The sequence below is a fragment of the Gopherus evgoodei genome, chromosome 7 (genome assembly GCF_007399415.2).
Source record: "Gopherus evgoodei ecotype Sinaloan lineage chromosome 7, rGopEvg1_v1.p, whole genome shotgun sequence".
Taxonomy (NCBI): domain Eukaryota; kingdom Metazoa; phylum Chordata; order Testudines; family Testudinidae; genus Gopherus; species Gopherus evgoodei.
Genome location: NC_044328.1, coordinates 69,772,019 through 69,790,219, shown reverse-complemented (window position 1 = coordinate 69,790,219; position 18,201 = coordinate 69,772,019). Strand labels below are relative to the sequence as shown.

Here is an 18,201-nt window from a genome sequence, read left to right as displayed (position 1 = left end):
GCCATTTCCAGGGCCAGCAAGCCAGCCCCTTTCAGAAGTCTGCAGTTGACTTAAAAGAATTTTATCAGAGCATAGCTCTTAGTATTTGTTTTCCATAGTAACAGAGCCAAGGTAGCTTACAGTTCACCAATTCCAGGGCACCCAAGCCATAGAACTACAGTATAGTCTGTGTATCTATCACATGTGGGGATTGTGTGCAAACTCACCGCTAACTACACCCCTGTTAGTTGAGTGCTAATATAACTTATCTTCAAGATGAGCTGAAAGAGAGGTTACGTGCTAGCTTCGAACTGGGGCATAGGTGTGGGGGCACGCCCTTCCTTCCTTTGCCACAGACTTCCTGTATGACCTTGGGAATGTCACTTAGCCTCCCTAGCAGTAAAGGAGGGATCATAGCAGTGCCCTGTCTCACAAGAGTAGAGGAGTGGTAAGAGGATAAATACAATAAGAAATGTGAGGTGCTCAGATACTACAGTAATGGGGACCATGTACCCTGATAGATAGGCAGCACTGATTGGAATGCAAACGTTTCCCAATGCATACAAAAAAAAATATCTAAGGAAAAAATCAAATGCATATGTATTTACTGTGCCAGGGATGGTACACGTGTATTCCCAAAGCTCCAGATTGCAGACAGGCTCTTTATTTTAAGAAACTCTGTGTTAGTCAATGGACTTTGGGTGTTTTAAGGACTGTATGTATACTGTACTGTGCTACATGTATCTTACTGTATGAGCCGCAGTAACATTCACCTAGAAGCACTCCTCTCTGAATTACTGCAGGTAACTATTAAACCATTACAATGTTATCTCTTCTTTGTACACAGCTGGCAATTTCCTATTTTACAAAGCCGGTGTGCCTGAAGAAAGCTCTGTCCTGGTCTACCCTGAAAACTTATGTCTGCATCCCTGTGAGATGTAGCTATTCAGACCTGTCCCCCAGTGTAGACAGCGCTAGATTAACGGAAGAAGTCTTCCATCCTGGGGAGGTGGATTAATTATAGCAAAGGGATAGACTCCCCCCAGCCTATCACTGTAGTGAATGTTTACACTGAAGCACTACAGCTGTGCCACTGTAGCATTTGAAGTGCAGACAGAGCCTCCAAACCTTAGGCTTTCTTCCACACTTCCTGACTGCACACTGCTTCAAGTCTAAATGATACTGCTCTAATCTCTGTTTCCAATGCCTCTGAGATTGCCATGAGGCTGTGAATGACAAGGATGCTCAGCACAGTCTGCAAATGTGATGTCAAGCTCAGAGCTGCTACTGCAGCACAAGATCACATAATGCCTCCCCTCTGCTAGAAGATATCCGTCATAGGAGAAGGAGTGTAGACACAAGCTATGGCCAAAGGACAACAGTTCTGTAACATGCTGCCTGTGCTCGTGTAGTTTGCAAATCTGAGCTGTTTCAGAAACAGGACAGGTTTTCCCTCCTTTGTCGTCTTCAGCAGAAATCACTGAGTGACTTTCCCTTTTCTGCCTGCTGAGCTGGAGGGATAAGGTGCTAAGATACTTGCTAACAACTACTTCTTCAGGATGCTTTAGGCGAGACTACTGTACCACAATTGTCCATCTGATCTTATTAAGTGTAAAGATTCCGTGGCATATTCTGCACTAGAAAGGTTCCAGAGAAACAGTGTAATGAAATATGCACACCTAACTACACGTACCCTTTCTTAGACTCCGGACAGATTAGAAGTTATGTACAAGTGATGCAGCTCTACTTCTGAGCTGAAACGGCACACAACACTAGTGATTAAAAGACTAACTCCCCTGCTCATAAGTCGCAGGCAGAAAAGAAATAACTCATCTGACTAAGTGCAGCTGCAAGAATAACTAACTTATTCTGCTAGTTTAATGTAGTTTAATTTGGCAACAGAGCATAATTGTGGGATAGCACACTCAACAACTCAGCTGACATTGCTTTCAAAGATTCATGGATTCCAGTGCCAGAAGGGACCATTTGTGATAATCTAGTCTGGCCCCCTGTATAATACAGGCCGGAGAACTTCCCCACAATAATTCCTAGAGCAGAGTCTTTAGAAAAACATCCAATCTTGATTTTGAAATTGCCAGTGATGGAGAGTCCACCATCACCCTTAGTAAATTGTTCCAAGGGTTAATTACTCTCACTGTTAAAAATTTACATCTTGTTTCCAGTTTGAATTTGTCTAGCTTCAGCCTTGCTTTGCAGAGTATCTTGGAAAAATGATGCATGTTATTGAGGATGCTACAGTAATTAAAGTGCAACAGCGTTCAGAATATGAGCCATCTTATAGGGCAAAATTCAAAGAGTCAGTTGATGTGTCACCATGAAGAGTAATGAAAAGTTTCCCTCTTGTGCTGATTAGGAACACTGCCCCCCTCCCCCCCACACACACACCTGGATGTATTTTCCAGGGAGCAAATCCCAAGATATAGAAGAGATTCTGTACTCACCTCTCCTGGCCTGCCTTATCTTGGGACTCAACATATTCCTGGTTCCAGAGTCACCTTTCTCGCAGCCTTCAGCATGCTGTCATCCTCCTTCCCAGCCTCCTCACCCTGTTGCAGCTCATCACGGCACAGCCTGTCCTGCCGGTAGCAGCCTCTCCCCAGCCTGCTCTGCACTGAAGATCCACTTCCCTGCACTCCCAGTACGGGCTCAGGAGCGATGCCTTGCATTTGGCTAAATAAACCTTAATGCATTATTTATCCAGCCCAGAATTAATTCCCATCCAAACTAGCCATTAAGTGCCTCAGTAATTACTGTCGATAAATCACTAGAGCCAGAGACACAAGGGCTGGACCTGGCTCCTTCTCCTAATTGGCCATGCATCAGTGTTATTAATACATCCCTACTAGGGAGTCCAAGCAGAGTCCCTTGCTGTATTTTTCTCTGGCTGCGCTGAACAGAAGCTTTGATTTGACAAGAATCAGATCAAGAGTTGAACCTGCTCGAGTCAGAGAGAAAAGGGCACAAAGACCATGGCCGTGTATAGCTCGCAGCTCTGATAAGGTTGCACATTAGGAGAAATAATAAGTGCACTGGTTCACAGGGAAGTGGCATGCTGGGTTGCTTACTGAGTAATGCATTCAGAAAGCACACAGGCTGAATCAGAGCTGGGTTTGTATTTCAGAGTGAGACACACACCGGCTTTGCTGGAAGCAAGGCAATTATTGCGGGGAAGAAAAAAATCCCTCTTCCTGCATTGGTAGATTTGCAGGTTGGGCGCTGTGGAATGCCATCATTCCCTCTTAGCTCAGGGGCACACGGTCATTTTTTAAAGCTACCTCCCCTCCTGCTGAAAAGGGAAAAGCTGGGAATCAGCAATTACAGGGGAAGGACAAAGAGATGATGTAACAGTGAAAAACCGTTAATTGGAGGGGAATCTAATCTGTCCTGCTAACTGAGATGCATCCTTCACGCTGCTGCTATTAGCATAGTCCTGCCTCCCCCTTTCCCTCTCCCTGCAGGCCCCCAGTGTAGAAGGTCCCTCTGCCGCAGGGAAAGGGATGTAGCTATTTTGCTGGCAAGGTGCACATCTACCCTGCAGTGCTCTGCACTGCTAAGTAGCACTTATGAAGAGTAAATTTATGTGCTAAAAGCACTGTGTGAAGCATCCTCTTTCTCTGGGCTACAGTAATATCTTGGATCCTGAATGCTGCGCATGCCCTCTTGGCACCTCCCCATAGCTAATGAGCTTGTCAGAGCCCTAGCACAAGCCAAAACCCAGCTGCCCCAAGGTGAGATTTTCAAGCTACATGGGGGAGCCTCAGCAGAGCCCAGGTTGTGCTCTGAACACACCTCGGACTTCATACCTGTCAGACACCCCAGCAGGAGGGCCAGCAGTGGGCCATGGAGAGGTAACAGAGCAACAAAGAACCTGTCAAAAAAGACAGTCAGAGGCATGGCTCAGGCACTCATCTGGGATGTAAGAGACTCAGGCTTGAATCCCTGCTCTGGAGTAAAGACTTGAACCCAGGTTTGCCACATGCCAGGTGGACACCCTGCCTGCTGGGCTGGAGATTTAATTATTTCTGCAAAGTGGATCAGCTCCAACAAGGGAGCTAGAGAGACCCAACCCAGGATACCGCATGATCCTGCACTTAGGGCACTCCCCTGGGATGTGGCAGACCAGGATTCCAGCCCTTGCTACAAATCAGACAGAGCTGTGATGTGAGCCTGAGTCTCCTATATCTCAGGGGAGAGCCCTACTCACTAGGCTGTCGTCTACTGCAGGGTCTTGTTCCCTGGTTTATCACTGGCAAGGGCTTAGCTAGCCATGGCACCTAACTCCAGGAAAGGGTTTGTGGCTGAGAATCCCCATCAGAGAGAAGTGCCTGTCATGGGACTGTTGGCCAGGTGCCTCAGGCCCAGGTCAATGGGATTTAGGCGCAGCTCCCCATTCAGCTTACTGGCTCTTGAGAATTCCTTTCTTCAGCACTAACTCTCCCCATGCATTGTGTGAGGAGGCTGGGCACCTAATCTGGCACTCAGAATTCCCCCAGGAGTGAGGTGTTGCAAAGCTGAGTGCAGTAGAGCAATGCCCAAGTACCTTTACGAATCTGGCCCCAAGTGCACAGATTTACTCAGCTTGGGCCCAATCCTACAGGAAACCCTCTTGAGTGGTGCTGAGCATCTCTTCAACTCCCTGGCTGCAATGAGAGTTGGCATTGCTCTGTATCTCTCTGGTACTATGCTGGATCAGGCCACCTGCAAGCACTTAGGGCTAGAATCTGGAGGCCTGGTGTAAATCTGCAATATTGAGTGCAAGGGAGCTATCTTGGACTTACACAGGTGTAACTGAGGACAGAATTTAACCCAACGGGATTGGAAGTCTTGGGATTACTGTGGATAGGCCAAATGGGCAATTCAGTACAATCACTTGTTTGGTGTCCCTGAGAATTTTGCATGTACAAGTATGAGTCAGCACTAGGCTCTGTATAAAGTACCAAAACTTGTGTTTTCATTGACCAACCCTTGTAGCAAATGCTCTGACCCTAAGTGGACTACAAGGGATGGACAGTCTTCAGAAGGATCACAGTTCAGGCAAGCTTGGCTTTGCTGCCCTGACTCACACAGCAACTAGTGGTACGTCCAGACTACCCGCCGTATTGGCGGGTAGCGATAGATTTTTTGGGCATCAATATATCACGTCTCATCTAGATTTGAAATATTGATCCCCGAACGCGCTCCCGTTGACTCTGGAACTCCACCAGAGAGAGCAGTGGTAGCGGAGTCGACGCGGGGAGCTGCGGACGTCGATCCCGCGCCGTGAGGACCCGAGGTAAATCGATCTAAGATACTTCGACTTCAGCTGTGCTATTCATGTAGCTGAAGTTGCATATCTTAGATTGATCCCCCCCCCCCTCAGTGTAGACCAGCCCAAAGTCCGCAGCACCGGAAATCTCTTGAAAGTCTGTTCCTTTCTTAGCATTTCTTCCAGTCAGGCTGGACAGTGTGAGATCTGCCTTTCTGGTGTCTTTTAAGCCCATCAGCTTCTGCCTGAAAGCAGGAAGTACAGAGGCATGGGAAATAAAACACAACAAGGGACACCTCCAGGCCACTTAATGTGAGAACACAACCGTCTCCTCTGCAACTAGAAAGGGAAACATAGGTGAGGGCTGGAACAGGCCCTTGCCAGCTGGAAGAGAAAGAGGGATGCTGTCAGCCAACATCTACTAGCTACAAAATGACCACTTTTGGATTACAGCTGCTTTTCTCTGCCCAATTTAAAGGGCCAACCCTCAGAAAGGCATGCTGGGAAAAAAGGTCTTATAAAGAGAGAGTTTGAAGGAATCAGTTGCTAAGAAAGGTCTGTCATAAACAGATAGCTAAGGGTTAATGTCTCTTTCACCTGAAGCACCTGACCAGAGGACCAATCAGGAAACCGGATTTTTTTCAACTCTGGGTGGAGGGAAGTTTGTGTCTGAGTCTTTTGTCTGTCTGCCTGCTTTCTCTGAGCTTTGGAGAAGTAGTTTCTGCTTTCTAATCTTCTGTTTCTAAGTGTAAGGACAAAGAGATCAGATAGTAAGTTATATGGTTTCTTTTCTTTGGTATTTGCATGAATATAAGTGCTGGAGTGCTTTGATTTGTATTCTTTTTGAATAAGGCTGTTTATTCAATATTCTTTTAAGCAATTGACCCTGTATGTGTCACCTTAATACAGAGAGACCATTTGTATGTATTTTTTCTTTCTTTTTTATATAAAGCTTTCTTTTTGAGACCTGTTGGAGTTTTCTTTTCTGGGAAATTTCAGGGAAATTGAGTCTGTACTCACCAGGGAATTGGTGGGAGGAAGAAATCAGGGGGAGATCTGTGTGTGTTGGATTTGCTAGCCTGATTTTGCATTCCCTCTGGGTGAAGAGGAAAGTGCTTTTGTTTCCAGGACTGGGAACGGAGAGGGGGAGTCACTCTGTTTGGATTCACAGAGCTTGTGTCTGTGTATCTCTCCAGAAGCACCTGGAGGGGGGAAGGGAAAAAGGATTATTTCCCTTTGTTGTGAGACTCAAGGGATTTGGGTCTTGGGGTCCCCAGGGAAGGTTTTTCAGGGGGACCAGAGTGCCCCAAAACACTCTAATTTTTTGGGTGGTGGCAGCAAGTACCAGGTCCAAGCTGGTAACTAAGCTTGGAGGTTTTCATGCTAACCCCCATATTTTGGACTCTAAGGTCCAAAACTGGGACTAGAGTTATGACAGTCCTTCTAGGGAATGAGATGCTTTGTGTTTAGCCTGCTTTCTTGGCAGCACTTCTTATTTGGCTGGACTTCCATGTTCAAAGTGATTATATCACTGAGTGCACACTAGAGCGTAGAGGAGACCAGGCTGGAGTGTGCACAATTTAAGGGAAGGAAAGTAGTAACAGTGAGCTGGGGTCCAATCCAGGCACTCTTTGCTATGGCCCGGATGCAATTATTTTTTTAAGGGCACCCATTTCAGCAAGAGGAGCGTAAAGAAGCCGTTATAACAGCTTCAACTGCCAGTACCAGCACCTGCACCAGCTTCTTGGGAACTACAGTGTACACAAGAGAAATTAGATAAACACATAAATACTCTTGCTGGAGGATTGCAAAGTAACACTGCTTTATTTCAGAGACCTTAGAATGGCAACTCCAGAAACCAGAGACAAAGGAGGCTGCTCCCTGAAACTGCGAGACAAAGCTCACCCCACTGGCTGTTGGCTGCTGACTGACTGTGATCACAGGCTTCCCTACAGAGCCCTCTTGCTTCAGGTTTCTCAACCAGTGGGTCACAACCCAAAATTGGGTCATCTGCATGTATCAAAGGGTTCTGTGGAAGGCATGGGGTTGCCAATCCTACCCTGCAATTCACCCCACAATGACAGTTCTGTTCCTAGAACACTGGCTGGGCTTGTCTCCCTGCTCCGGGTGCTGTGTCCTGGCACATGGGATCACAGTGCCACTCATGTCTGGCCCAGCCACCCCTCTGTCTGGATGATGGGGGGCCTGGTGGGGCCAATTTTGCATCAGATTGCAGTGCCACTTACACGAACTTGATCTGGCTTTTTGCCTTATTACGAGACAAACCTGAGCAGTGCTGTGACCCTGGTGGTGGCAATGTCCAGACAGAGGAGACCCACTCGGTCAGTCCTGCAGGACAGGAGTTGACACTACGGCACACACAGTGTGCTTATTTAGTACTTATTACTGTACTGAGGGGGCGTGGCCTCCCTCCCAGATGGACGGAAGGACAGCCACAAGATTCCCCCCCGCCTCCCCGTGAACTACACAACAGCTAGAGAGGATGCTCTCCTCACTGCCTCCCCTGCAAAGGTTAAGGCCTTGATCTTCAAAGGTATTGATTTCAATGTCTGTAAGGTGACTATATACTTCTGAGGATTTGAACCTACATGTCTATTAACCACCAATTTATGGCAGAGGAAAGTCATGGCCTTTGACACTTAGGTAGTGTACTATTTATAGCAGGTAGTCATAACTCTTAGCAGAACAGACATAACCAAGGAAGATTGTGTTGACTAGTGGTTACAGCACAGGAGTAAAGTTGGGAGACAAGGGTTCTAATCCTGAGGCCACTGACTTGGCATGCTCACTAGCCAGCCCTTTCCCCTTCCCCAGCCACCTAGGTAAAGTGCTTTGTGAGCCTGGGACGGGGGATGCTGTAGCAATGCAGAGGATGTTGATTGTTACAGGATCTTGCAGCTGAAACACTCGCCATACACATGAGTCAGCAGCTGGCGCCAGTTCTGGTGGCTCTAGGCTACAGAACGTCTCGGGCGCTTTGGAAAGGAGACAGTGTGGGCCAGCATTGTTGCTGAATCCCTGTTTTGAAGGCTGAGTGGAGCTAACCTTCCCCAGGCTGCACACACAGAACGCTGCTGCCAGCCAATAACTGCAAAGGATGTCTTCCTCCTCCTCAGCATCTGCTTCCACGTGCTGGCCAAGGACATGTTGTAAACAGGTGATTTATACAGTCTTACTCAGCAACAGAGACGGAGCTGGGCCAAAGCCCAGGATCTGCTCACTCTGAGGGGATTGAAATGCTCATCCAATTTTTGTAGCAGAACCTGCTGTTCTTGATTGTAACCAGCTAGTCTGTCCCTCTAGAAGCCAGGGGGCCAGGTCCTGTTTGACTATCAGACCCAGCTGGGAAGGGGTTGGATAATTCCTATAAGACCGAGAGAGCTTGAAGGGCCTGAACATACTATGGGTGAGGTGTTAGGTCTTCCTGGGCTGGGTTTCAGGGTGAACCCCCTACTGGTCCAAAGAATCAGCAAGACCCTTGGAGGTAGCTAGCAAAGCAGAGGCAACAGCACCATCTTTCACAAGGGCCTCTACAGGGCTAGCGTAACCATGGCCATGGGAACTGTAGGTCTTTCCTTGCTGGAGAAGACTGGACCAACGTTGTGGTATGAAAGGCTTGAGGGACTTGTAATGGGTTTCTGGGATTTGAGTCTCCAGGTCAAAGAGTCACATTCAGATCAGGTAACTAACAACCAAAAGCTGCTTCTGTGTTAAGGCCTCTTGGACAAGTGTGACATGATTTGTGGTTTAGGGTGAAGTAATCATTGGCTTGTTTCCTGGAGGAGCCATCGCCTTCGTGAGAGTGCATGGTGCCGGGCGGTCTGCGTGAAATGGGCTGGCTGGGTTCAAGCCACTTCACAACTGACTCTAGCCAGTCCTCTTGTTGGTCACCTCAGCAGAGGGACCAAGGAACAGATGGACTGTGGTGAGCGTTCCCCCTCGCCAATTGTCCCCTGGGTCACACCAGCTGCTGTTGCAGGGTGAAGAAAGCTGCACGGTTGCTCTAGACCTGTTTTGGAGATAACTAAGAGGTCGTTAGTCTCCAGAGTGTTCCTCTGCACAAGCCTCTCTTTGCAAAACATACACTGTACAAATAAATTCTAGTCCAGGGATAACCCTGTGACCAGTCTGTAATGTAACTGATTCCTTGTGATGAACTGTAAGCTACAAAATGCTTTGTAGAAGCCCATCCTTGGGTAAGCACTGGCAGCACTGGTTTGTAGAGCAGCAATTCAAAGCAGTGACCTTACCGAGGTTGAGGAGGGTCTGGGCTACATAAGTGGAAGATACATTAGGATTTCATCAGTCCAGATTCTGGGAGGATGAGGGAGAATTTGGTGGTTGCCCATAAGAATTGGAGACAGTGTCTTGCATTTTTGCAAAGCTTGGTAGTCTCTGGGTGTGACAGACCTCCTGCAGTTGCTATTACTCCTCATCTAGACAGATATCATTGTGTTAACCCAAGTGGGCAGCTCCGATTTGAAGAAGGACATGAGTAATCTCCAAAGAGCAGCAACCAGGTGAGACAGTTCAGTCCAGCTCAGGCTTGGGGAGCAGCTCATCTAGCAGAAATCGAGCTGATGGAGAGTCTGAGACATGAAAACATAGATCAGTGACTTTAATTCATTCACTGCCCTGCCAACTTGATGAGAATAATGACAGCAATGTATTCCTTAGTCAGCCTCTGCAGTGTCTCAGGAATCTACCACCACAGAAAGCAGCAGTTCTAGCATTAATCTGGACAGTCAGTTATCCTGGATGCATCAGCCAGGAGCCTGGATGAAATGGGGTCCTCATTTCAGAGAGCAACCACAAAAGTGTGTGGTTTAAAACTGAAAAGCAGCATCCCTGGAATGGAATTTGTTTTCTTCTAGCAGCAATAGCCAAAGCATCTGCACAATTCAGAGAGCGTGGGCAGATCTCTGAAGCAGCTACCATCCTGCTGTCTCAAGTAAACATACAGTCATTTGGGCAGATCTGACTGATTCAGAGTGAAACTGGGGGTGGGAAATGAGAGCTGGCTGGCAAATGAATTGAGCCAATGATTGCAAAGCTGGTTTCATTTCAAACTCTTCCATTTTTTATTCTTTTAAAAAAGATTTATCAACATTTTTAGCAGTGAAATTACCGAGATTTTTCCTTTAACAAAGTCCCTACAGCACTGGACTGGGACTCAGGAGACTTCGGTTCTGTTCCTGGCCTGGCCACTGGCCTGCTGCAAGTCATTGACTCACCCTGTGCCTCAGTTTCCCCATCTGTGAAATGGGGATAAACCTACTGACCTCCTTCATAAAATGCTTTAAGAGCTACTGCTGAAAAGCACTAGATGAGAGCAGGGTAGGCATTCAGTATGCACAAAAGTTGGTTAACGTGTCATTGAAAGTTTGAGCCAAACCATTATTCACTATGTCACAAGGTATTTTTGCAATTCTGGGGGGATAACGTCAACTTTTTGGAGAAAAAATTCATTTTGAGGGAGAGGCCTTTTTTATGAACATGCTCTTTGTCTGGAAAAATTCTGATCAGACGTAGGACAAACTGTCTTGGAATTCTGGTGATCAATAGCTTCAGTGCGACAGCTCTTTGAAAGGTGCCCAGTTCTAGGGATTGGACTGACGATTTCCCCCTCAATCCTTAGTCTGTGGAGCAGATCTGCCTGGGTTACACAGCTCTGTATTTACAGGGTTGTCGTTGTAAACGCAACCTCTTGCAGGGGTCACTTGTGTTTACAGGTTTCCTGTGGCGAGAGCCCAGTGACTCCTGAGTCACACGCTAAAAATAGCAATTATTGCATCATAAAAAAACCTCTGCCACTAACTCTTGGGGAGGGCAGCTCTGGGAGCCCATATTACAGCAGGTGGAATTTACAGCTTGGGAAACAACATGAGATACTGCCAAAATCCCACATGATGTATTTAAAGGACCATGCCTGAGCTACCCATTGGTATCTGCATGAGCTGCACATGGGCAGTGGGAGTTGTGATGGCTCCGGAGGTAAAAGTGGCTTCTGAATTGGGCATCCGGTTGGAGAGACCCAGATGCTATGTCCCTGCAGTTCCTGTTGGCTGGGCTGGAGTTGTGGCTGAGGCACAGAACAATGGGTTACATATGTGGCTGTGGCAGAGGAAACTCATCATCCATCCCAGACCCTCATCCCAGAATGCCAGGCAAACCTCCCTATAGCAGACTCTCATCATCAAGAAAACCTTCAGTGAAGGACCTTCCGCAACCTCCCTAGGCAGGTCGATTCCATTGTCCTACTGTTCTTACAGTTAGGAAGCTTTTCCTGAGAGTTAATACATATCTGCTATGCTGTAGTTTGAACCCACTGCCTCTTGTCCTGTCCTCTGTGGCAAAAGAGAATAACTTTTCTCCATCTTTTTTTATGGCAGCCTTTCAAGTGTTTGAAGCCCCCTGTCATATCTCACCTTAATCTCCTCTTTTCCAGACTAAACATACCCAGTTCCTTCAGCCTCTGCTCATATGCCATGCATTCAGGGGTGAAAGTGAGCGGGTACGGGCTGGTACAGCATACCAGTAAGAACCCCCACTGGCACGTACACAGCCCACATTAAAGTGCTGCTGCGGCAGCACTTTAATGTCTCTGCCCCTTTTGCCTCTCCCGTTGGTGGCCCTGCTGGTAGGGTCCATACTGGCAGGGCCACCGACACGGGAAGCAAAAGAGGCAGGGATGTTAAAGCACTAGTCCTTTGCCATGGCAGTGCTTTAACATCTCTGTCCCTTTTGCCCCACCTTGACTGCCGATGGGCGTGGAGGGAGCAAAGGGAGCAGCTGCCCTGGGGCCGGCGATTTGAAAGGGCCCAGGGTTCTGGACGGTGCTGCCATGCCCAGAGCCCCGGGCCCTTTAAATCGCCACTGGAGCCCTGGGTGGCACGGGCCAGGTGACCTGGAAGGTCTGGCTGGGGGATGCTGATCCCTGGCCTGCCCCTTCCCCCTGAGGCCCCGCCCCTTCCAGGGGCTGGAACCGGCCTCAGCCCTGTACCAGTAAGTGTCTGTAGTTATTTTCACCCGTTTGCATTCCATCCCTTTGATTATGTTTGTCACTTGCCTCTGGATCCTTTCTAGTTTCTCTACCTCCTTTCTATGCATCAGTGACCAACAATGTCAACATGACCAACAGTACTCCAGCTAAGGCCTAAGCAGTGCTGAGTAGAGCAGTACTATCACCTCCTGTAACTTGCATGTTATGCCTCTGTTACTATAACACAAAATTTCATTATTATTTTTTGTAACAGCATCGCATTGCTAAGTCATATTGAGGTTGGGATCCACCACAACTCCCAATCCCTTCTCAGCAGTGCTGCTTCCACGCCAGTTAGCCCCCATTCTGTTTGTGCATTTGGTTTTTCATCCCTAAGTGTAGCACCTTACATTTGTCTTTGTGGAATTTAATTTAGATGTCTATAGTTCAGTGTTCCAGTTTATCAAGAGCCCTCTGAATTTTAGCTCTATCCTCCAAAGTATTGGCAACCCTGCCTAGCTTTGTATCATTTGCAAACTTGATCAGTATGCTCCCTATTCCTACATCCAAGTCAAACAACACCGGACCGAGAACAGATCCCTGTGGAACCCTACTTGAGACCTCCCTCCAATCTGACATCATTCCATTAATAGTTACTTTTTGTTTGCAGTTGTTTAACCATTTATGTATCCACTTAATGGTAGTCCTGCTGAGCCTGCATTTCTCCAGCTTACTTATCAGAATATCATATGGGACTGTCTCAAAAGCCTTGCTGAAGTCCAGATATATTATATCCACCACAGTCCCCCTACCCACCAAACCAGTTACCCCATCAAAGAAGGAGATCAAGGTGGTTTGGCATGATTTGTTCTTGGTAAATCCATGCTGGCTGCTAGTGCTTACCCCCTCATCCTTCAAGCATTCGCAAATTGAATGTTTTATACACTTCTCTAGTAGCTTCCCAGGTATCAAAGTCAGACTGATTGGTCATAGCTCCCTAACCCCTCCTTTCCCCACTTTTAAAGATGGGCACTATGTGAGCTCTTCTCCAGTCTTCTGGGATCTCTCCTGTCATCCATGAGTTTGCAAATATTATTGCTAGTGGCTCTGAGATTTCTTCAGCTAATTCTTTCAGCACCCTGGGGTGAATAGCACCAGGCCCCACTGAGCTGAATTCATTCAAATTGGTCAGAAGATCTCTGACGTGTTCTTTACTTATCCTGATCTGCATCCCTTCCCCTTTATTGTCTATGGTAACTTTGCTAGTCATCCATCGTGTGTTATTTTTTGTGAGAAAACTGAAGCAAAGTAGGCATTGAGCAGCTCTGCCTTCCTATCATCTTCTGTTACCACCTCACCTTTTCCAGTGAGTGGCGCACCCACACCGGCCTTGATCTTTCTTTTTTGTCTGACATATTTGAAGAACCACTTCTTGTGTCTCTAACATTCCTTGCCAGCTGTAACTCATTCTTTGCCTTGGCTTTCCTGATTCTGTTCCTACACATTTGTGCTATTCCCATGTATACTTCCTTGGTCACATGTCCCTCCTTACATTTTATATATGTATCCCTTTTGGTTTTCAGGTCACTAAAACGCTTGTTGTGCAGAAACTTGGCCTCTTCTTATCTTCCTCTGTGTTGGAATAGCTTGATGTTGAGCCTCTAGGAACTGCCAGTCCCCCTCAACTCCTTTTCTTTCTAGTTGCTCTTTCCATGGGACCTTGCCTCCCAGTTCCAGGTGCATTTCTGAAAAGCACACCTCAAACTAGCTGGAGGTGGGCGCCTCCAGTACCCATGCACACAAGAATCAGCTTTGGCTGCAGGCTGCCATAGAGGGGAGCTGGGAGCTGAGTGCTCCCTGGGATTTAGGTTAGCATCTGCTATTGCAAGTGGAAGATGTGTGCAGATTGAGCATTGTATATATGGACTGAGGGCTGGATGGGGCCATGAGCGAGTTGTGTAAATCTGCCTGGCAACCATTTTTCCTGCTTCTTATTCTAGAAACAGTAACTGGAGGCATTTTAGAAAGTGTCCCTGGTGCTGTGCAGTGACTGGCTGGCTGCTGATTGCATTAGCAGACCCTACTGGAATGCACCTATACACAGTAACCAGTCTGGAGCACTTGTAAGGGTGTCTTTGAATTCATCCTCTGTCTGGAAGAGCCATTGCATTAAGGTGACAGCTGTGAAGAGTTCATAGAAAGGACACGGAGGTAAATTTATTCCACAATGTTCGAGTCCTCACCCTGTGGCAGAACCAGTGCCCAACAACACAGATAGCGTGTCTTTGCAGCAAGCCAACTAGCTCTGAACAGCAATCTGGAAACATCTGGCTTCTAGATTTTCAGGAGTAGGCACCATGATCTATTCTACAGGTAGTGGACAAGGTTTTCAGGGATGCTGATAAATGTACCAGCATCCCACAACGTTCAGTCTTCCTTAGAGAGAGAGCAATATGCAGTGTTGTTGTAGCCATGTCGGTCCCAGGACATCAGAGAGACAAGATGAGGGAGGTGATATCTTTTACTGGACCAACTTCTGTTGGTGAGAGAGACAAGCTTTCGAGCTATATAGAACTCTTCATCTAGTCTGGGAAAGGTACCCAGAGTGTCACAGCTAAATATATGATCAAACAGATAATTTAGCATAAGTAATTGTCATATATTCTAATGGAGCATTCAAGGTGAAGTGGCCTGTTAACGCCCCGTAGTCATAGGACAAAAAGAGGGTTAGTAGGCTACAGATTGTTGTAATAAGCCATAAATTTAATGTCTCTGTTCAGTCCATGAGTTTTAGAGTCTAGCAGAATTATGAATTGAAGCTCCCAGGCTTTTCTTTTGACAGTGTTGCGCAGGTTTCCTTTGAGGATGAGGACTGAGAGGTCAGATCTAGAGCAGTGGTTCCAAAACTGGGGTTCGTGAACCCCTGGGTGTTCACGAAATGTTACAGGGGGTTCTCAGGGGAAAAATTCCCTAACGGCAGACAGAGCTGTTGCTTGGGATCCCAGGCAGCATGGGGCCAGCAGCCTGGAGCCCCTGGACTGCCAGCTAAGCAGATCAAAGCAAGGATATCTATCATACTGAGGAGATTTAAACTTCAAGAATCCTTATAATAAATGGAAAGGGAGGTGGATATTTTTTGTTGTTTTTAAAATTAAAATAGGCATCTAGCATTGTTATAAAAATTATTATGAAGAACAAGTTTAAGCTTTGTTGTAACGTGTGTTGTTTGCCTGGACTGCTGAAGACCTGAATGCTTGTGTAGGAAGAACTCTTTGAGTTGGCTTCTTAACTACTTTCATGCTGTTTCACATCTGATACTCCTTGATGAAACATAGGAGCCTTGTCGTATAAGAGGCTTATTTAAAGCAATACAAGCTACAAAATTGAGATCTTGGAAGAGTGTTGCTGTTGATCTACCACTGACCTAGAGTGATCACTTTGTGAGAAGTGTCCACCCACAGGTGATGGGGTGTTTGTGTCTTTTATCATTTTCCTTATGAGTTCTTTCAAGAGTGTTGTGATTGTCTGGTTTCACCCACATAGTTGTTGTTGGGGCATTTAGTGCACTGGATGAGGTATCCACATGTTGCGATAGGCATGTGTAGGACCCATGGATCTTGAAAGGTATGTCATGGGAGCTATTGAACACTGTAGCAAGGGAGATACAGCTACAGGTTTTGCATCTGTTGTTCTGGCAGGTTCTGGTGCTGCTGTGAGCTGGTGTGTCCTGGCCTATAGGAAGCTTGCTTCTGATGATGATCTTGGCGAGGTTGGGGGAGGCTGTTTGGTGACCAGAAGAAGGGGTTCAGGAAAGATTTCTTTCAGGATGGAGTCCCCATCAAGTATGGGTTGTAGTTGTTTGATACCTGGTATGGGTTCCAGAGAGGAGTGGTAGCTGAGAAGTAGGGATGTGTGGTCATTGGGGGGTTTATTTCAGTGTTGAAACGGGTTATCTTGGGGTAGTTGGGTGGCCCATTCCATGACATGATCTACTTCTCTAGTGGAGTGTTTCACACTCGTTTAATAACTACATTGTGAAACATGTTTTCTAGGCAACAAACAACTCCATTCTTTAAGGTTAATTAAAAGGAATTTTGGCAGGCTGGGGCAGTCTTGCTCCCTAGCTCTTCCCCCCCCCACTCTTCTGGGGTGCACCCACGCTTGTTTATCACAGGTCCTTTGCATTGAAGTTGTTTCAATAATCTGGATCTGAAGTTACTAGCCCAGACCTATTAGTCTAAAAATAAAACCAGAGCCCTTGAATAATTCAACTTAAAAGAACCTGTTTTAAAAGAGTGACATTTGTGCAGATTGTATCCAGTGTAATGCTTAAATACATGTTTGCATGTTATCACTGCAGTTGGCTGGCAGCAACCCTGACTCAGGAAATGATTGTGCCCAGAGGCTCAAGGATAGAATAAGCTTTTCAGCTCCTGATAACTCTTGAGGGTGGTGTTTTCCCTAAAAGAACTGATTGTCTGAGCATCCCAACTTTCCTTTTTAAAGTACGTTTCTAGCCTTTGTAGTTGCAGAGGAAAGCTTGAAAACATGATTCTGAAGGCAAATAAACAGAGCCCCCAATGTATATGGCTTAAAAATCATGATTTCAGAAATAACTCATGATCTTGGTTACAGGGGGCTGATGTTGAGATGTAACAATGAACCTCACCCCACTAACTATACAAGATTTCTTCAAGGGCTAACCCATTCAGAGCAAGGCAGACCTTGTCAGGATTTCTGTCCTGGTGCCACCTGGTGGCATCCAGATAAAATGGCACCCAGCACAGCATGCAGGAGTTGCTCTGGGTGCATTTACCTGTGTGCACTGACCTCTAGAGGCCAGCTCAGGACAGGAGCTGCTGAGATGTCTATAGCTCCTTGGGAACACTGGTGGCTGAAGGCAGGTGGCTGCACTAGCATCAGGCCAGGAGGTTGGCTGGAGAGTCTGATGCCGGAAGTGGCAACATCTCCAGCTCTACTTTTTGCTCAGCATGGAGGAAAATGCTGCAATGGGGGTCACTGTCCATTGCTTAGGTGTTGATGTAGCTGCCGCTGATTCCATGAGGGGGACCAAGATGGCAACTGTCTCCCTCACTGCAGCTAGGGCTTCTCATTGGGTTGGCTCACTGAGTTCTGTGCTTGCTGACCCACACCCTTTGCTTGGCCAGCCACTCACACTCTGTGCTAGCTGCTGCTGAAAGCTCTGCCCCTGTGGGGAATTGAGCTGGAGTGTCCTGCCCTGGTCATGTAGGGAGTCTGGCAGAGCTGTAGTTTCATTAATACACTTGGTGGAGGATATTGAAAAGTCAGGAGTGATTAAAGGCAGGGGAGTATAATGGAGACAATTTGACCACCTGGGCTATAGTGGCTGTTATTAATGCTCCAGCCATCCCCCAGTCCTGGTGCCTCCCAGAATCAGGGAGGAAAGGCTACTCAATGGGAGGGGCTTCACCCAGCAGCACAGATAAAGGGTTAAAGCTGGGTTGTGATACATAGTTTACCTGTCTGGCCACTAGGTGTCAGGATTGCCCAAGATAAACAGAGCAAAAAGCAGGCTGGCTAGAATGTAACAGCCCAGGCCAGAATTTAGATAGTTCTTGACCCACAACTGGGGTCAGATTGAAAATGAGTCCAGCCTGGGGGTTTTGACCTGTTTGGAAAATCTGCTCCTCAGTGCCATACTTGGAGCTGGAGGGCACTGGGTATTTTTGAAAATCTAGCCTCTTGTTAGCACCTAACTGGGAGTAGAGCTCTCTGGAAACCTCAGCAAATGCAATGACCTTCCTGTTCAAAGTGCTCTTGAAAAGGGGTGGCTGCTGGTGTATAGTCAGGCCCAGTCATGCCAATCCCACATATTCATAAATCACAAGTCAGGCCCCCCAAATCAGGAAATTGAATAATAATAAATGTTGGGTTTCTTTGCCTTCTGATGTCTGAGCCCTTATGGCACACT

At 46.9% G+C, this 18,201-nt stretch overlaps 1 protein-coding gene across 1 annotated transcript in view; it reads right to left on the bottom strand.

Annotated features, from left to right (window-relative positions):
* The window catches only part of ARHGAP22 (Rho GTPase activating protein 22), a 256,126-nt gene extending 253,582 nt beyond the window's left edge, over positions 1-2,544 (bottom strand). Inside the window, exon 1 of the mRNA XM_030571381.1 lies at positions 2,442-2,544. Within this exon, the coding sequence (XP_030427241.1) occupies positions 2,442-2,475 (34 nt within the window). The 5' untranslated portion in view covers positions 2,476-2,544. The remainder of the gene's footprint in view (positions 1-2,441) is intronic.
* Positions 2,545-18,201: the final 15,657 nt, after the last annotated feature.